Source organism: Corvus moneduloides, chromosome 2 (assembly GCF_009650955.1).
Source record: "Corvus moneduloides isolate bCorMon1 chromosome 2, bCorMon1.pri, whole genome shotgun sequence".
In the NCBI taxonomy this organism is placed as follows: domain Eukaryota; kingdom Metazoa; phylum Chordata; class Aves; order Passeriformes; family Corvidae; genus Corvus; species Corvus moneduloides.
The window spans coordinates 92,714,947-92,732,564 of NC_045477.1; the positions used below are offsets into that span (position 1 = coordinate 92,714,947).

General features: G+C 43.3%; 1 protein-coding gene across 2 annotated transcripts in view; it reads right to left on the reverse strand.

The window, feature by feature from the left end:
• AFF3 (AF4/FMR2 family member 3) overlaps positions 1-16,898 on the reverse strand; it is a 318,221-nt gene extending 301,323 nt beyond the window's left edge. For both annotated transcript variants that reach the window (XM_032100355.1, XM_032100356.1), the window contains exon 1: positions 16,578-16,898. In XM_032100355.1, coding sequence (XP_031956246.1) covers positions 16,578-16,630 — 53 coding nt within the window. In that variant the 5' untranslated portion in view covers positions 16,631-16,898. The remainder of the gene's footprint in view (positions 1-16,577) is intronic.
• Between the last annotated feature and the right edge of the window lie 720 nt (positions 16,899-17,618).

Consider the following 17,618-nt stretch of genomic DNA (forward strand, 5'->3'; position numbering starts at 1 on the left):
TCTTAGCCTTTAAGGTGCCCATGCCCACAAAAAAAGGGTTCATCTGGCTCACATCCTCTGGGAAGCTTTGGGCACATGCACACAGCACAGCAGGGCAGAGAGCCTCAAGCTAACAGATGCAATATCAGTGCAACTGGTGCCAAGCTCACACAGCATTACCTCAGGTAAATACAAGCCCACTGTTAATAATAATAATAGTGTGATTTGTTTTTATCATCACCCAGTATACTTTTGCAATGTCTTTCAATTCATCTGGTCCATATCAACTGTATGATAATTGAGTGTTAATTTTTACACCCTTTCTCTGAAGTATCTGTTCTGCTCTTCTTGCAATGAATTTTTTTATAACCAGAGATTTTCTTAAGAGAAAACAGCTCCCCAAGCTTCTGCTCCTACCTCTCCATCTACAGTACTGCTGAATGTGTCATATTCCAGGCCCTACCTCATCCTCTGCTTAACTAGTCCACAGTTATTTTCAAAGATCCTCTTCTGTGTCTTGTCATTATTAAAAGAAGGTCAGTTTCTGTTCACTTGAGTAAAAATATAACTGATGCTATTTTTCTGGGATTAAAACTATGTATCACAGACTAAGAAAAGCATCAGGTGTACTCTTTTCCTATCAGTAAAAGACTGATATTATAGGTACCAAAAACTTGACCTGAACATGTCCCATATTTGGTTGAATTACTTTTGCTTGATTGCTGAGCAAACCTTTGCAAACCTAAATCTTTTCAATTACATCATATCCATGAATGTGTCACACCTCACTGTGTCATTGTGCCAGAGACTCATTAAAGATCTACTCAAAGCTTCCTTCCTAATTTATATTTCTTCTATGAGTTGCTTTGATTTGAGAAATCTCTTCTGCAAAAGGAAAGACGTCCATTGTTTGGAGTCTGAAGGGAAATGTAGGTGTTTAATTGGTGGATGTGGTTTTCATTATACTTTCTCTCTCCACCACAAACCCTCTTCATAAACTGTGACAAGTCTGTTGGCAGCCTGCTGTATCAGACTGGGGGTAGCTGACTTGATAAGCATGTCACCCAGATGAAGAAAAACAAATTCCCTCCAAGTTTGCTTAGAATTGCTAATTAGCTTAAAGGCAGTGTCCTGAATTGGCACAGAAAACAACCACGAGAAAGTCCAAAGGAGACTAAATACTGTAACTCAGTAGGGTCTAGTAGTATTTCAGATGCTTTCTGGTTTATTGAAATCAAGTTAGCATCTTTGCCCTGAATATACTCCTTATTTAAACACAAGTGCAGTGACATACAGTCCAGTAAAGTCCCCTTCTTCATTTCTATGCAGCCCATATCATGATGGTAAAGAAGGCTCATTTACTAGAGAATGTAAAGAAGAAGATGTTTTTATTTTTACAAAATCAGTCAACTACTCTTACAGCACTGAGGTCCTTTCCCTCATTTCCCAAATGAATGCAGAAGTGGGGATGAAAGATGCAACAATCTGGTCACTGTTACAATTCTCTGCTGCCATTTCGCAATGGGGCTCATTACTTCTACCACTCAGATCAAAATAAAATCAAACCCTTGTGTACATGCTTGGCGTTTCCAATCACCAAGTGGTAAGGAAGCATTTCAATAAACAAGTTGCATGTGGCTACCTTTTCTTACCTTACTAATGTAAAACCTAGTTGCTCTTATTTACTAAGGGCAAATCGTGCCTGTCCAATCTGATCTAGACTTCTATCTGTCCATCTATCTAGACTTCTGTAAAGCCTTTGGCACTGTCCCACATAACATCCTTACCTTCTTATCGGAGAGACGTGGATTTGATCAGTAGACTGTTCAGTGGATAAGGAATTGGCTGGATGGATGCAGACAGAGTTGTGGTCCATGTCTCTATGTCCAGGTGGAGATGGGTGATGAGTGGTGTCCCCCAAGGCTCTGCCTTGGGACTGGTGCTCTTCAATATCTTCATCAAATACCGTCAGTGGGATCGAGTGCACCCTCAGCAAGTTTGCAGATGGCACAAAGCTGAGCGGTGCAGGTGACACAACAGAAGGACAGGATGCTGTGCAGAGGGACCTGGACAAGCTTGAGAAGTGGGCCCAGGAGAACCTCATGATGTTCAACAAATCCAAGTGCAAGGTGCTGTACCTGGGTCAGGACAATCCCAGATTATGAGTGGACAGGGAAAAGAAGTCATTGAGAGCAGCCCTGCAGAGGACTTGGGGGTTCTGGTGGATGAAAAGCTGAACATGAGACAGGAGTGTGCACTCACAGCCCAGTAGATCAATGGCATCCTTGGCTGCATCAAAAGATAAGTGGCCAGCAGGTCAGGGGAGATAATCCTCCACCTCTACTCTGCTGTCATGAGACCCCACTCAGAATACTGCATCCAGCTCTGGAGTCCTCAACACCGTAAAGACATGAACCTCTTAGAGAAGGCCTAAAGGAGACCCACAAAGACGATCAGAGATCCTTTCCTAAGAAGACAAGTTGAGAGAGCTGGGGTTGTTTACCATGGAGAAGAGAAGGCTCCAGGGAGACCTCACCAAGACCATCCAGTACCTAAAGGGGGCTTATAAAAAGCAGGGAGAGGGACCTTTCAAATGGGCAGACAGAGACAGGACAAGGGGCAATGGTTTTAAACTGAAAGATGGTGGGTTTAGATTAGATGCTAGGAAGAAATTCTTTAGCCAGAGGGTAGTGAAGCACTCGGACAGGTTGACCAGAGAAGCTGCGAATGCCCCATCCCTGCAAGCATTGAAAGCCAGGTCGGACAGGGCCCTGAGCAACGTAGTCTTGTGAATGGCATCCCTGCCCTGGCAGGAGGATTGGAACTAGATGATCTTTAAAGTCACTTCCCACCCAAACCATTCTATGATTCTATAATTCTATGATTTTCCAGCATGTGAAGGTATTTGGTGCCAACTCAGGTGGCCTACAGGGCAGTAAGCAACCCTTGACCCATCTGTGGCTTGAAGTTAACTGCTTTTGAACATCCTCCAAGGTGGCAGAACAATACATAACCATAGTGTACGACTGCAGGCTCCAACCTCTCCCTGCTTGAGATACTCCAACCTCCATGGCCCTCAGGAAGGTCCTGACAGCTGTTAAACTAAAGCTCTCCTACAAAAGTAAATGAGATAAAAAAACTACTGACAAAAATACTGAGAGGGTACTCAGGATGCTGATTAAGAACATTCACTTGATAACACACAAAATCTTAATGTAAAGAAACTGGAGAACAGATCTGAACTTGTAAGAAATTGGGGCATTATTTTCAAAAAATACCTATGGTGACAGAAAGAGTACCTTTACAGGTATAGGATTGCTTATATTTTCAGGGTTGTATCATAGCTTGAAAGAGTACAGGCACACTGAAAAATTATGCTCAAGCTTCAGTACCCCCCATACATCCCCCTCCCCCTGGACGTGCCCTGGAAACACTGATATAAAAAGAGAATGTCAGCAGTTTTGCCAGAACTCCCAGGCAAGCCAGTCACAGTGGAAAGCTGACATCCAGAAGACCTGGAAAACAGCCAGTTTGTGCACAGCATGTCCATCCTGCATGCCGGCATTCAGGTGCATCGGATTTATTATGCATGTGCAGATCACCTGATTTATTGCCAGGGTTTATTACCAGGTGCAGCAAGGCCAGCAGCATGTTCAGAAAGTGTTGGATTTACTGCACGTACCCAGGACATCTGTGAGCACACACAATCACCTTTTCTCCTGAGACTTCCTAGGAGGAAATACAGGAACCATTCTCAAACTTCTGCATTCGCTTTGGTTCCGTACTCGCCTGCAGACAGACTGCTGGGATAAAGTCAATGCAGCTACTTTAGCGTACTCTTAGCGCGTATTGTTAGAAAACTTGTTTATACTTCCCAATCCTCCAGAGACGACTGTGAACGGATGAGGGCGAACCAGCAGCGTTTCAACAGAACTGGCCTGCTTCTCTACCACACAGCAGATACATTAGCACCTAATGAGTTATGATGACTTCAGCTTTAAGAGATGACTTTTCTTCTGCCAACCAAATTACAATACAAGCAACTCTGAAATTTTATTTGTTGTTTTGGCATGTGAATGTGAGTTGAGCAAAGGAGAACACCTGAGTTACATATTTGCTCAAAAAATCAAGAATTCAATTTTCTTTAAGGCTTTCAGTAAGAGGTACATTTCCAAGTAATTCCTGAAAGTGGGAATTGGGTGTATCTGAGTGGCATCCAGGTCGGTGTTCCAAGACTCACTCTGATCCAAAGCAGCAATACTGTAGCAGTACTCCATAGCAGTACTATAATAGGTATATTTAATTAGTTCCTATTGGTGCCACGTGTAGTCTGATGAGGTGTTGGAGTGCCTTACAGAATACCCAACAGTTACCAGCATTTCAGTATCAGACCTTTAACACTTTGGGATTATGGGAGCTCTAAACTATAATGGGTTACTGAGACCCATCTACTGACTTCTTTGGGCAAGGGCATTTTTCTGCTGCTATAAATGCCTTAGTTTGCACAACTGGATTTCACAGATGAGAGCCAGCTCCAGGTGAGATGCTACAGCAAACAGCATTTCCCAGGCAGGGTGCTTTGACTATGAGCCCCTTTTCTTCACTGGTTCCCACTTTCCTCACCATGAATGCCCTTTGTGGCTATCGCCATCATCATGAAAAGTCATTACCAAAAGCTATTACAATAAAGTTCTTCAGTCTTCTCTTGACCTGTTAAGGCTCTCCAAGTTTCCAACTAATCCCTTCAGGGTATTCCTGTGTTGTCACTCATGCTTGGGAGGAGTCCTCATAAACATGCCCAAAATCACTTCATTGTTCCTTCTGAGGTTCTTAAAAAGAAAGTTCTCAGTTTTCATATCATGCTCACACTCATGGATTTGGCAGCACTGTCAGGCTGGTGGTCTGCTGCAACTGCTCTTTATTCGGATTATTAAAATACTCCAGTCTTTCCTTTCTGACCAGTTTTGCCTTTATCCATAATTTTCCTCTGTTTTTCACTTTGTTTACAAAGTTTTTGGTACTGCAACCGGCTGTTTGTCCCAAGTCTCAACAGCTCTTATTACAGCAAATCTGGGTCCCTATGCGGATGCAAAGTGCAATGGTAATGCACCGGAATAACAACAGCTACAGGCAGAAGGGTAAAATAATACAGCACCCACCCTAGTATGGAGTCAATGCAGAGCAGTAGCCATTCCAGCCCCTCAGAGAAGTATGGTTATGACAGGAACATGAGGAGTTTCACTATTATTTCTACTGGGGTAAATAGTTAGGATGTTGACTCTTCTTGGAAACCTTCATTGTACTTTAGTTTCAAATCATCAGTGCTCCAGAATTAATTGCAACTTTCATTATTTGACTATTTTTCTTCCTCTTTTTAACCCTTATGATAATTTATTCCTTTTCTTTTTTTAGCTATACGTTACTTTGCTGTGTGTCATAGAACTCATTTTTCTAGTTACTTTGACAAACCTGACATCTTGCAGCTGTTACACATCTTGTGTCAATTACATCTCTAGATAAAAAGAATTCTTAAACCCTGAAGGCTGCAGATGGCTTCCTGGCGAGGGGTTAACAGGTTAACTCCAGCTTTGTAATAAAGCCTTTTGGGGTTCTCTTTTCTTGGGCTGTTCTCTTCAGTCTGCTTCTCTTATGCCCTTCTAATTTTTCTACTTCACTTATTCTAAATCACATTCCTCTCTGCTCACAAGAGAGGAACCCAAACACCAGTGCCTATCCATCCCTGCCTCCTTCCCACCCAAATGTGCCTGGGGGGCAAGATGAAGTAGCTTTCACTTGAACCTTATCTCCACATATCATGCAGGCTGCTTGTGACAGGGCACAGCTGAATGACCACAAATCAGTGGAGTGACAACTCGAACCACCACTAATCCCTAATAAATTCTGGACTGTCCCACAGATTTGGGGATCTCCTGACAACTGGTGATGCTCTCAGCATCTGGCAAACCACTTGTCTCTAATTGGGTACCATGGGTGCTTCATGGTTACTGAAGAGATGGATCACCCCATTCTTGATATCTATCCAAAAAGGGTATATAAAACCCTTTGATCTTGCTAAGGCAGCAAAACATGTCGAACCATCAGTTATGTAAAGGTGGTTGTTCTTAATTTGAATACTGCACAGAGAGGAAAGAACAGAAGTACCATATAATGAGATATATTAAGACTACAAAAGAATTAAGTGAAGCCGTTATGTTATGAATCATGCTTTTATTGTTTAGCAGTCAGCTCTTGATGTAATTCAGATAATAATGAATGGGCTAATTCCTTCCACTTTATTCAGGCAAAACTTCCATTGACTTCAAAGAGAAAGTTGTCCAAGTGAGGACTAGAGATTGCTGTATCTATCCCATTATTTGCAAATGCTTTTCTGAATATAAAGTTTTCCTTTATAATGGGCTATTGCCAATAACACTAACATTTACATAATGTAAACCTCTTACATAAGAGTCTTTCATGTTCCAAAAAGATTTTTTATTCTTATAGCAAACTGCCACATTAAAAGTTCTTCCATTAACCCTAGGATTTATTTAAGTGTAAGAACATACTGACTTTCTCAGTGCACCATTTCAACTGTTTTTCCTTCTGCTCAAAATTTTTTATTTCATTTTACCATGAATTTTTTATCAGGAGACTGTGTTATTTATTGATTATTAGCAAAGAGATGATTTATCATTGCAAATATTTCCCTTTATCACAGAAGAGTGCCAAAAAGGGGAAAACGTGCTAAGCCTTGCTACGTGTTACATTTTAACAGATGCCAGGAGTATTTGAGGAAACTAATATATACTCATACATCACTGTTTCTCTTACTCTGTAGTTCTGTTTATAAGTTATTACCCTATAAAACTTTTCAAATTGGAACTTTTAAGTGATTCCTAAAGCAATGGCTTAAAACTTGAATAATATGCTTAAGCATAACACTTTCTGTTTTGATCAGGGCAGGACTCTACAGGTTTTTGACAAAACCAGGTATTTTTTCTCTGATTATAAAGTATGCACTTCCATCTGGAACTTATTTTGATATTGTGAATCTTAATGCCTCAGAAAAGCACACAGAACAATGGATGGGCACTACTTGATTATTTTAAATTGAAATTAATTAATTATGAAGCAGCTGCAATCATCTAAATTACTTATTTCCCCTTTCAGTGAAAATGAATTTATAGGCATTTGCAAAGCATACAAAAATAAAGAGAGAGACAAGAAAGTCTGTACGAAGGGAAGTCATGTAAAATTGTCTATGATCTGTATTTCAAGAAAGTAAATAATTAATAACTCCAAGGAAGCATATTAGGGATTGCTCATTCTATTATACAGACACATTGAGCACCAAAATGCTTTAAATCTCAACAACAAATACAGTACAGAACTCCACAGAATTTACTTTTCCAGGTAGTAATTTTTTCAGCAGAAAACAGCGAATTTTTCACATTACAACCAGACTGTGACTTGAAAGAAGCTTCTCAGTCATTTGGTAAAGACAGATGAGCCAGGAGTGTTAGAAAAGCTACCAAGGCATCAAAAGATCTACAGTCAAGGCCATTAAAGAATAGCTAATCTGCTCTAGTTCTAATTCTTTGCTAATGGGTTTCCTTAAATGTGCTTTACATCAGCTGTAATTAGTTCAAGATACTGCTACTTATATACTTCTAAGAACAACAACAAAAAAAAGGTTGCATTTAAACCACTTGCTATGTAATCATGTCCATGCAGCCATGCACCCAAGTTGGCAAGTTCTTGTGAAGTGTGAAGGCTTGAAGAGTGTCATAAAGAGATAGTTTGCTTGGATCTACAAAAGTCAGTTCAGCTCCAACAGCAAAAGCATTTATCTGTGCTTTCCTCTGTTTGGGTTATCTCAACACCATTTCACTTCAGACATTGCAGAATCATCTCTACTGAATGGCCAGGGATACACTAACAGGTATACATTACCACGTATACTGGTAATACACAGATTTTTGCTACCAGTGCTATGGGTTTTGAACAGATTTTCGTAGCCAGTGGCAGTTTCCAAAAAAGCCGACCAAATCAAACCAAAATCCTTGCCCCTTTTATGTTAAGAGTGTGACTGGATTTTGAATGGGATTCACTCCTTAGAAAAAGGAAAGAAGAAGTCTCAGGGGAGGCTTTTGAGCACCTTCCAAGACCTAACGGGGACTAACAGGAAAGCTGGGGAGAGTCTTATTACAAGGGCATGTAGTGATAGGACAAGGAGGAATGGCTTCAAACTGAAAGTAGGTGGGTTTAGATTAGATATTAGGAAGAAATTCTTTATTGTGAGGGTGCTGAGACACTGGAAAAGGTTGCCCAGAGAAGCTGTGGATGCCCTGTCCTGGCAGTGTTCAAGGCCAGGTTGGATGGGGCTCTGAGCAACCTGGTCTAGTGGAAGGTGTCCCTGTCCAAGGCAGGGGGCTGGCACTAAGTAATCTCTAAGGTCCCTCCCAACGCAAGCCATTTTGTGATTCTGTGATACACTCTGAAAGGCAGAGCTCCACAAGCTGCAAACACGCTGGTGTACACAAACATGCAAGGCAATGTGGTGACAAAATTCAGAGCAGTTGGGATCATGGTGGTTTTCTTGCAGGGAGTCTGGGTAAATGGACTAGCACACAAACACCTTTTGTATTAAGAAATTCCTAACAGTCTTCAGGCCTAACCACAAATAAAGCACATTGTGACATTAATTTACTCTTTAAACTGGAGACATTTAGTTAATTCAAGGTCATCATCCTGGAGAAAATGTTACACTCTCTTTGCCAAACACAAATGAAGAAGTGCATGCTTAGCTTTTATTGTTACTTTGTCCTTTAAAAACAGTTGATGACATGACAAGTTCCCTCCCTATGTCAGAAACAAAAAAATATAAAAATGTGTCTTCTATTGGATGCATATCAATGTAATTATCTTCTCCAGAGTCTCTGTCAACTCAGTCTGTTAATTTTTTTCTAGGCTAAGGTTCAGCCATCTACCACACTTGCTGTTCTAAAGCAAAAGATCACAAAAACATTAAAGTGGCATCATTCTCTCCTAAAATCGACAGACCTGAGAGATGAACCCTTCTGGCCAATCACAAGTGGTCAATGACAGAAGGAATCAATTTTCTCTTGGTACATCACTAGGGTGTAGACATCATTTAGCATCATTCGAAAAAAAGCTAGCATCCCCCCAGTGGAGGTTTAGGACATCTGCCAACACCCATGCATGAGAACATGCAGCCATGCACCCAAAACCTTCACAGTGACCAAGACAAAGAAGGCAAGGATAGAAACAGGGAGATGTATAGTTGGAGAGAGACCACTGTCAGGATGGCCTTTGAATCCAAACTCTGCAAACACATACTTCACCAATGTTCTTTCCTCCTCATCCATCTGTCTGTCATATTTGCGTTTTTCTTACCACCATAGGTCATCATAATACCTGGCATCTAGACTGCACCATTATGGTAATGCATGAGCTAGGGAAGCCATGAGTTTCTCCCTAACAGATTTCAAAAGTGGTATGTGCAGTAAGAAGTAATCACAGCTCAAAGCAATCAAAACATACTCAGTGTAAGAGGACACCACCTTCATCCTCTATTTGTACACTCCTGCCATGTAGTCAAACCAGGCTGAGCCACAAAGGACTCTTTCTTTGGTCCAAAACATGTGAAAACAACCACACAGAAAGACTGGGCTACATTAAGAAGTCGTGCAGCTTTGTCAGATACAACCCTCTTGTTTTTAGTTTTAAGTACTTACAGTTGTGGATCATCTTTATTGAGAAACAAAACATAGCAACAAAAAGCTTCTTAGCAAAGATTTCTGGTCCCTTCTGCATAATTTTAAGTGTTTCCTGCCTGCTGAGACCACCACTGCTGCATTGGAACTAATTTATTTTTTAGGAAATACATAAAGGGTCTCTGAGGATAAGTTTAAATGGCATTTCTACTGTCATATTTCCCAAGATACATCTGTATCCAGGTCCTTGGTACATGCATTCAGGTTTACATCTTCCTAAGAGGATAAAATGCAGTTGTCTTAAGTCACTAACGCTATTTTTTGTTTGCTTAAGGTACTAGGAAAGTTGAGATATCAAGTCGTAAGAGAGGAACACAAGTTATGCACTTGTACCTTTGAAAAGATTCAGAAAACGTTTAGCACAGAATATTAATAATTGTCATTACGTTCATTTAACTGTCACTACAGTTCATTCACTCTTTCTCCTGAGTATAAATTTGTAGTTACCCACAAATTATTTGGAAATTATGTAGATTATTACCTGAGTATTCAACTACAAGTATGCATTATTTGCTCTCCTGGGGTCCTAGGCAGAACCAGCAAGTACAATCAGTGTCTTAATACTGATTTTAAGAGACAGACGAGTAGCCCTGCTGGTAATGACGTGAACCCAGTGGATTTGGCCAGAGCAGGGACCAGTGGGCTCTCTGGGAGCAGTCAGACAGCGAATCCAGTCGCCAGCAGCAGCACCAAAATGGAAATTCCTACTCCCCAGTAGGGCAGGGTTTACAAAGAGCTAGTTCTGTTCAAAACCAAGAAAGGTTGGTCACAGCTTTCCCTTTTCCTACTTCAGTTTTTCACAATGAACTTGTGGTTTTCCCCTGGAATTAGCCTTACAGCTAACCAGCCCATATACAAAGAAAGTTTCCATGGGTTTCCTAAAAAATACCATCCTTTTGAAATTTCATTTCGTGATGGGGCCACTTCACAGTTACAACCTGATCAGTCTGTCAGATGAGACAACACGTTGGACAGAACTTCACCTCCCTGATTTCTAGCTGTACGTGATACCAGTGTTTCTTCATTTCTACAGATTTTACTTTATTACTCCTACTGTTACAAAAGTTATAACCAGACTGTAAGGTATCTCTCTTTTTATCCATGCTTTGTCATTTCCTAGTCATAAATATGAGGCAAATGGATTAATTTGTTATATGACATTAGAAACCCCTGTAATTAAACAGTTGCTTTCTTTAATGACAGTGTCGTGGAGTCGAGTATGAAATTATTGCTAATATATGGATGACAAGATGTTCCCACAGCCAGTATTTTTTGGTATGCTTTTTTTAATGGCCCATATTTCTCATCCACTAGTTTTAAGAAACATAGTATTTTCCTCAAAATATTCACAAAGAATGGTTAATGCTGCCTACATCTCATGCCCTCTTCTGAACCATTCAACTACAACCTAGTAAGGGTTTTGCCTCAACTTTTGATGAATACATTCCCAGAGAAGCACAAATCTACAGGTCTGAGCATCAGAATGAAAGCCCAAAGGGCTGTTCACCTCTTGCATCACACAGTTGGGCATGGGTACTCAAACAGTTCTCAGGGAGACAGATGAAAGCACATCCACTGTCCTACTGGTATAACAGAATTTTACTTATTAGACAAAAACAAATCAGAAGTTTAAAAAACTAACTATTCTTTAAAAAAAAAAACAAAAAACAAACAACTACTAAGTACAGTGAATTAGAGATGATAGTCCAGATTCTCATCTGATGTAAACTGGCAAAGCCTCTGGACTCAGAGGAGACTCAAATGAGGAGGATGTGGTATATTACATCCAGCAAATGAGCACTCACACGGCACAACAGACGTGTTTTTAAAATATTATTATTCAGCTGATGTTTATAAAGTATTATGACCATGAAAAGCTTCCTCCTCTTATTATTTATAATGTTTTAGTGCATATAATTTGTTCAGTGCTGTAAGAAAAAAAAGCTCAAACAATAAAAGCAGTTCCTGACCCAAAGGGCTCCCAGCCTAAAAAACAAGCATCAGTAAGAGAGAACATGCTGTGAAAGCAGGAGAAGGGAACAGTCTATAGTTATTACTTGTCTGTTGTTTGCTCACAACTTATAATCATCACAGAAAGAGCAAATTTTTAGATGGGAGCTCAGTGAGGGATAGGTGGTAACTGTGAGTTGACACTGGGAGGAAGGGAGAATAGGAAACACTACAGAGAGAGAAATAAAGAGATGAAGATGATTTCAAGCATTACTGGTTGAAAAGAAGCAAGAGCAAAAAAAAGAAAGAAATAAGGGGCAAAGTCCAAGACACAGGCTGAAGTAGAGTTGTAAAGGAGACGTGAGATAAAAGAAGGCACTAACTTGATTTTTCTTTTTGTGAGAAGGAGGTATTATTGCTTAGCATTTTCAGTGAAAAGGCCAAGCTGGTCCAGCCTGTTACCATACTGAGAAAATGGCTGGAGTGACCCCTCTCACCCCAAAGTAGCTTACTGTTATCTGAAAATAAACATCATGATCTTCTACTTTGACTGAAGAAGCATGTGTAGAATTAGCTTTTTAAAACTGTCTCCAGTAAACACCATGCAACATAAGGAAAAAATATCTTGCCTTACACAAATATAAAATGTAGTGACTAAAAGCCAGGCAACCTGGAATCAAGAAGTTACAAAAGGTTCATTTATAAGACTGCTGGATGTCTGACCACTTTTTGTTAATAGCAACTTCCAAACAAAACTCTCATTGACTTCAAATGGAGCAGGAACAGACCCAAAGATAGCAAATGAACTAATAATTCAATACACGGTCTGTAAAACACACTGGGCCATCTTATACTGTGGCATTTGATATTGATCTCAGCTTGGAAGCTAAACAGCTATACATTTTTTACAGGACTATCCAACCCCTACAAAAATTATGTTAACTCAAAACGCACAGAAGTATCAGATAACTACCAAATAAACCAATTACATACTTGGCTTCTTTTACCTAAACAAACACTGTTTTGTTTGTGGCTAACAAACATCTTACATTCAAAATTATTTTCTTGTTTGGTACAACTCAGTAAGTGCTTTAATAAATCTGCTAATTGCTTTCAGTGAATGGGGAATAACTCTGCCTATGCATGTATCTTACATCAGCACGTGAGGAGAGCCTTTACTAGCTGGTCTTCACTGAGGCTATTGCTGTGCCTAAACCTAAGAACAGAGTTAAGGACCTGGCTGAATTTTGATCTTGATTTGTGAAATAAAGAAAATAACAACACAAATGGCTGTAATGCAGAACTAGTCCGGGCTCACTGATTAGGTCCTTTGGTCTGTTCATTTGCTGCTTTCCATCATATATAGTATGTTTACTGATGTACAGCAGGCATATAAAACACCTCCAACTGAGATTTTCCATCTCTTTTTGTCCAGTGTAAACAAATGTAAACCTGTAACGCACCAGAGAATCCACAACCTTGAGTCTGGACAAGTAAAACTACACATGTAGCACACAAATAAATGCATGGAGAAAGAAAAACAGGAGACGGGGCTGTAGTTTGAAGTCGTTAGTGCCCTGTGTCCAGGATAACTCTATTAGTCAGCAGTAACAGCACCTTGAGTTAAGCTGGGCTGATCACACTAAAATGTTCCAGAAAAAGCTTACCAAATGGGCACAAGTTTTGTTTATGCCAAAGATCGGTATGTTTTCTTAAAATTCCTATTTTGAGTTTGTGCTCAGCTTTCACTATTTGAATTATAGTAGTTTTCTGGGAAGCAGAAGTGTTATTGGCATCTATACAACCTGGAAAAACTACTGTTTAGTAGAAAACAGCTTACAATATTCTACCATTGCAGTTTACTAGCTAAACACTGTCTTACAGTCACTACATGATGTATCATTACATTTTCTATATTACAGCAAAGCAAGAGACATGGCATATATTAATTGGAAAGAAAATTCATTAATAGTGTAATAGTAACAATCGATGAGAATTGATTAGCATGCCTCTGTTCATTTGGAAAACCCTTTTGATTTTCCAAGAACTCAAACTAAAAAAAAAAAAAGCACTTTAGAACAGCACATTAATATTTAATTACTGCACTTCTAAGCAAAATGTTCACCAAATACTTCAAAAAGTGGATTTTCAGTCATAAATTAAGTGCGCAAATTGCCATTATGGCTACATTCAAAAGAATAAAGGACAACATTCATTCTTGCTGCAGAGAAAATTAAGTCCCTTTAAGTGTTGCTCTTTGACATGAAGTACTTCCTATCTATGTGGTGTATTTTATTTCCCTTTTTGGCAACAACTGCACAACTTTGAAGGCATTCTCATAAGTCTTCATAGCTGAACATTACCATACCAGCTTTGTTTTTGTCAGTTTAGTACAGAGTTCACGCCAGGTTTCTTGAGAACATCCATAACTTGCCCCTTGGTGAGAAGGCAGGACGGCAGGAGGGCAGCAAGCAACAGACACCCTGCCTGCAAATGGGAGACTGACCCAGGGCCCCAAGGCACTGCTGACCTTCATAACAGACTTTGGAAGCTTTCACTAAGCCAAAGTAAGTTTTTATTTATTACTGCTTGCACGACTTTTCAAAACTGACTATTCTGAACCACTTGTCAAACAGCTGCTTCATTGTAAACTTTCAGCCCATGATCTGATACTCGAAGCTAAAGCTTCTCAGCAAAACTTAGCGCCCCAAAAGGACCTGGGCACAACAGCAAACACCTGCAACCCTCTTGCTCCCCTCACTAGGCACTGCTCTGGGCATTTGTGGGGTTCAACCCCTACACGGGGGAAAGTTTAGCAACGAATGCAGGCCTGCCACTATGCAATGGCTTTTAATGTGCTTTTTGGAGCCCTTCTGATGAACTCACCTAAACTGCAACAGCTGTAGAGGAAAACAAGTAACAAGAGCTATGAAACCACAAGATTGCATATAAGGCGAACGCAGATATTTTTAAGCAGGTAATTCAGCTGGAAAACAGTTGATGTTTTTTTCAACCTGTACAAGAGTTTTACAGCAACCACAGTCATTTGAAAGTGGCTCCACAACAGCCAAAAGCGTGCTAAAAAGGTTATGAGAAGAAGCAATGGCCAGACACAGCCTAGATCCCTAATGTCCGAGAGTTACAATGTTAGTTTTTTCAATCATTATTACCTCAAATAGCCAGCTCGGAGAACAGAGCAATGGACAGCCCACTTTTGCTGAAAAAGAAAATTCGCCCAAAGTTTGTCTTCATTCAAGGAGAAAGGGAAAAGCATTTAAATGTGTAAAAGTATTATTTCTCCCACTCTTGTTTAATAGAAAAAACATGTAATTTAATTGTAAAACCGTGCATATGGACTGTAAACTTAAAATCAGGCCAGAGATAAATGTTATGGTTTGGATATAAACTGAATATTGGTATTTATAATTGAAACGAGGGCATAGCCTTAACTTGTGTCACAGGCAGAAACACTATAATTAAAAACTTTTATGGCGTAATAACTAATTTTGTATTATATGTGCTCTTTAAAGTTCCCACAGCAATGTAAAAGTTTTATTGGGCTCGATGTTATCAGTGTATGCATTTATAAGCATCCACATTATGCAGCGCAAGCTGTTCTCATCATCTTGAGGTCTTTTGTGAGAAGCGGCTCAACTAACGGGACTCGCTGGTCCAGCTTATTTTGCTACACCTGCCACCGAGGAGATAAGCCGGCGCTGTCGAACGCGCGCCCTACTGACAGAAGCCATAGATCACCTAACACGGTTTAAAACAAAACGCACACCGGTAACTGATGCCAGGCAAAAGTAACCTCAGCTCCCCGCACTCGCGACCCGGCGGGCGGAGCGCACCCGCGCTGGAGCGCACCCCGCCCGGCGCCCCGCTGGGGAAGGCGGGCACGGCGGGCCCGGGGCTGCGCGCCGGGCTCCGCGGCATCCCCCCCGCGTCCCGGCGCGGCCCGGGGGCGCTTCCCCGCACACCGGGGGGTTCTGGCGGGGAGCGGAGCGCATCCTCCCCACCCTGCGGACCCCAGTGGGACCGGCGGGGGCCCGCCGCCCCGGGCCGGCGGCGGGGAGCGGCGGCCGCCCGGGGGCAGCGTGACTCCCGCAGCAAACTCCGGGACTTGGCAGAGGCAGCAGCCTGGGGAGGGTGGTGCAGGGGGGAGGGCAGCGCTTCCCACCTCCAGCCGCTAATGACATTTCTAGAAATTGTTTCCCCTCCTCCCTGGCAGCCCCGCACCCGCCGCCGGGGCGGGCGGGGACGGGGGTGCGCAGGGGGAGGTCAAGGGCATGCAACGGGGGGGGCGCAATAAAGACGGCCCGGGAGGGAGTTGCGGAGCGAAGGTGGGGGTAGGAGGTGAAAGGGGCGTACAGGAAGGATGGGGGATGAGCTACGGGAGTCCAACCCGAGGTACCAGAGGTGGGTGAGCACAAGGGTACAAGACCATTGGGGGAGTGAGAGCGGGGGGGGGGGGGGGGGGGGCGGAGGGATGAGTGCAGGTGACTCCTCCAGTCAAACACCACACTCACCTCCCGGATCCACCCTGGCAGTCAGGGGAGGGGGGCACCCGTCCCTCTGCCCCTGCCGAGCCAGCAATGCTGGGAGAGCAAGTGGCAGAGGAGACACCTCCTTGGGCTGCACCCTCTGCTAATGCACCCGCTGCCCCAGTTATTGCACCTTCGAGCCAATGCACCCCCCTTATTGCACGCCCACTATTACTGCACCCCAAATTTACTGCACCTCTCCAGGTAAGTGCACACCCACTCCAAATTATTGCACATCCCCCAGTTATCGCACATCCCCCGCAGCCCCTGTGTCCCCGCGCCTGGGGGAAGCAGAGGCACCACTTACCATAGAGAGTCCAGGTCCCACTCCTGAAGGAGAGCTAAGTCGAAGCTGTCCATGGTGAGCGATGTCAGCGCCGCCGCGCTGCAACCACACGGCGTCCGGGGCGCATCGTAACTGCACCGCGGGCAGGGCGAGGGCGCGGAGCACCCCCGGCGCCGCCGCCGGCCCCTCTCCGCACACGCGCGGGAGGGGACGGACCCCCACGGCCACCTTCCTCCCGCTTCCCCCTAGGAAAAAAGCGAGCACCCTGCCCCCAAAAGAAAGCACACGGTGTCACCGCTCGTGTGCGAGCGGCGCGGCGCGGCTGGGCTCGGCTGGGCTCGGCTCGGCCGCCGCCGCCCCCGCGCTCCGCTCCCGCCCCGCTCCCCCGCGCCTCCTCCCTCCCGCCCGCCGCCGGGAGCGCGGCCGAGGCGGCGCCCGCCCCGCGCACGCAGCGCCCGCGTCCGCGCAGCGCCCGCTCAGCGCGGGGGGGCGGCAGAGCCCCGCAGGCAGGGGGAGTTGGTGGAAACTTGCACCCCGGTGGCGGGGTTTGGCCCGCCGAAGTTGGGTTCGGGGTGGGTTTTTTCCGCTCTCTTCCTCCTCCTCTTCGTTTTCCTCCTCCTCCTCCTCCTTGCCAGGTACCCTGGGGTGGCCCATAGCACCCCGGCTCACCAGCACCTCACTCGTGTTAAGCACCGTGATGTTTGGCAGAGAAACACTGGGGAGAAATCGTGACATTTATTTTGGGACGGGGCCGTGGCCCTGGTTCTCCGTTCTGGAGCCAGCAGTCCGGGGTGCTCCCAGGGGCTCTCTCCACTGCCCAGGGGTTGGTGTGCGTTAAGGCCTTTTTGCACCAATTCCTTCTTAGATAAACTGCACCTGTGCAAGTCTCCATGTCCATACATGTACACCTAGACCTTCACAGCCGATTAAAAGTCCCTGGATTGCAGGAAGCCTTTAAAAAGGAATGATTTCTGGTTAAAAATAAAAGTACCAATCATCAGCATTTGCCACCCAAAGCGAGTAAGATGCCTCGCACTGTCCATCTAGCCTGTGTGAGGCACC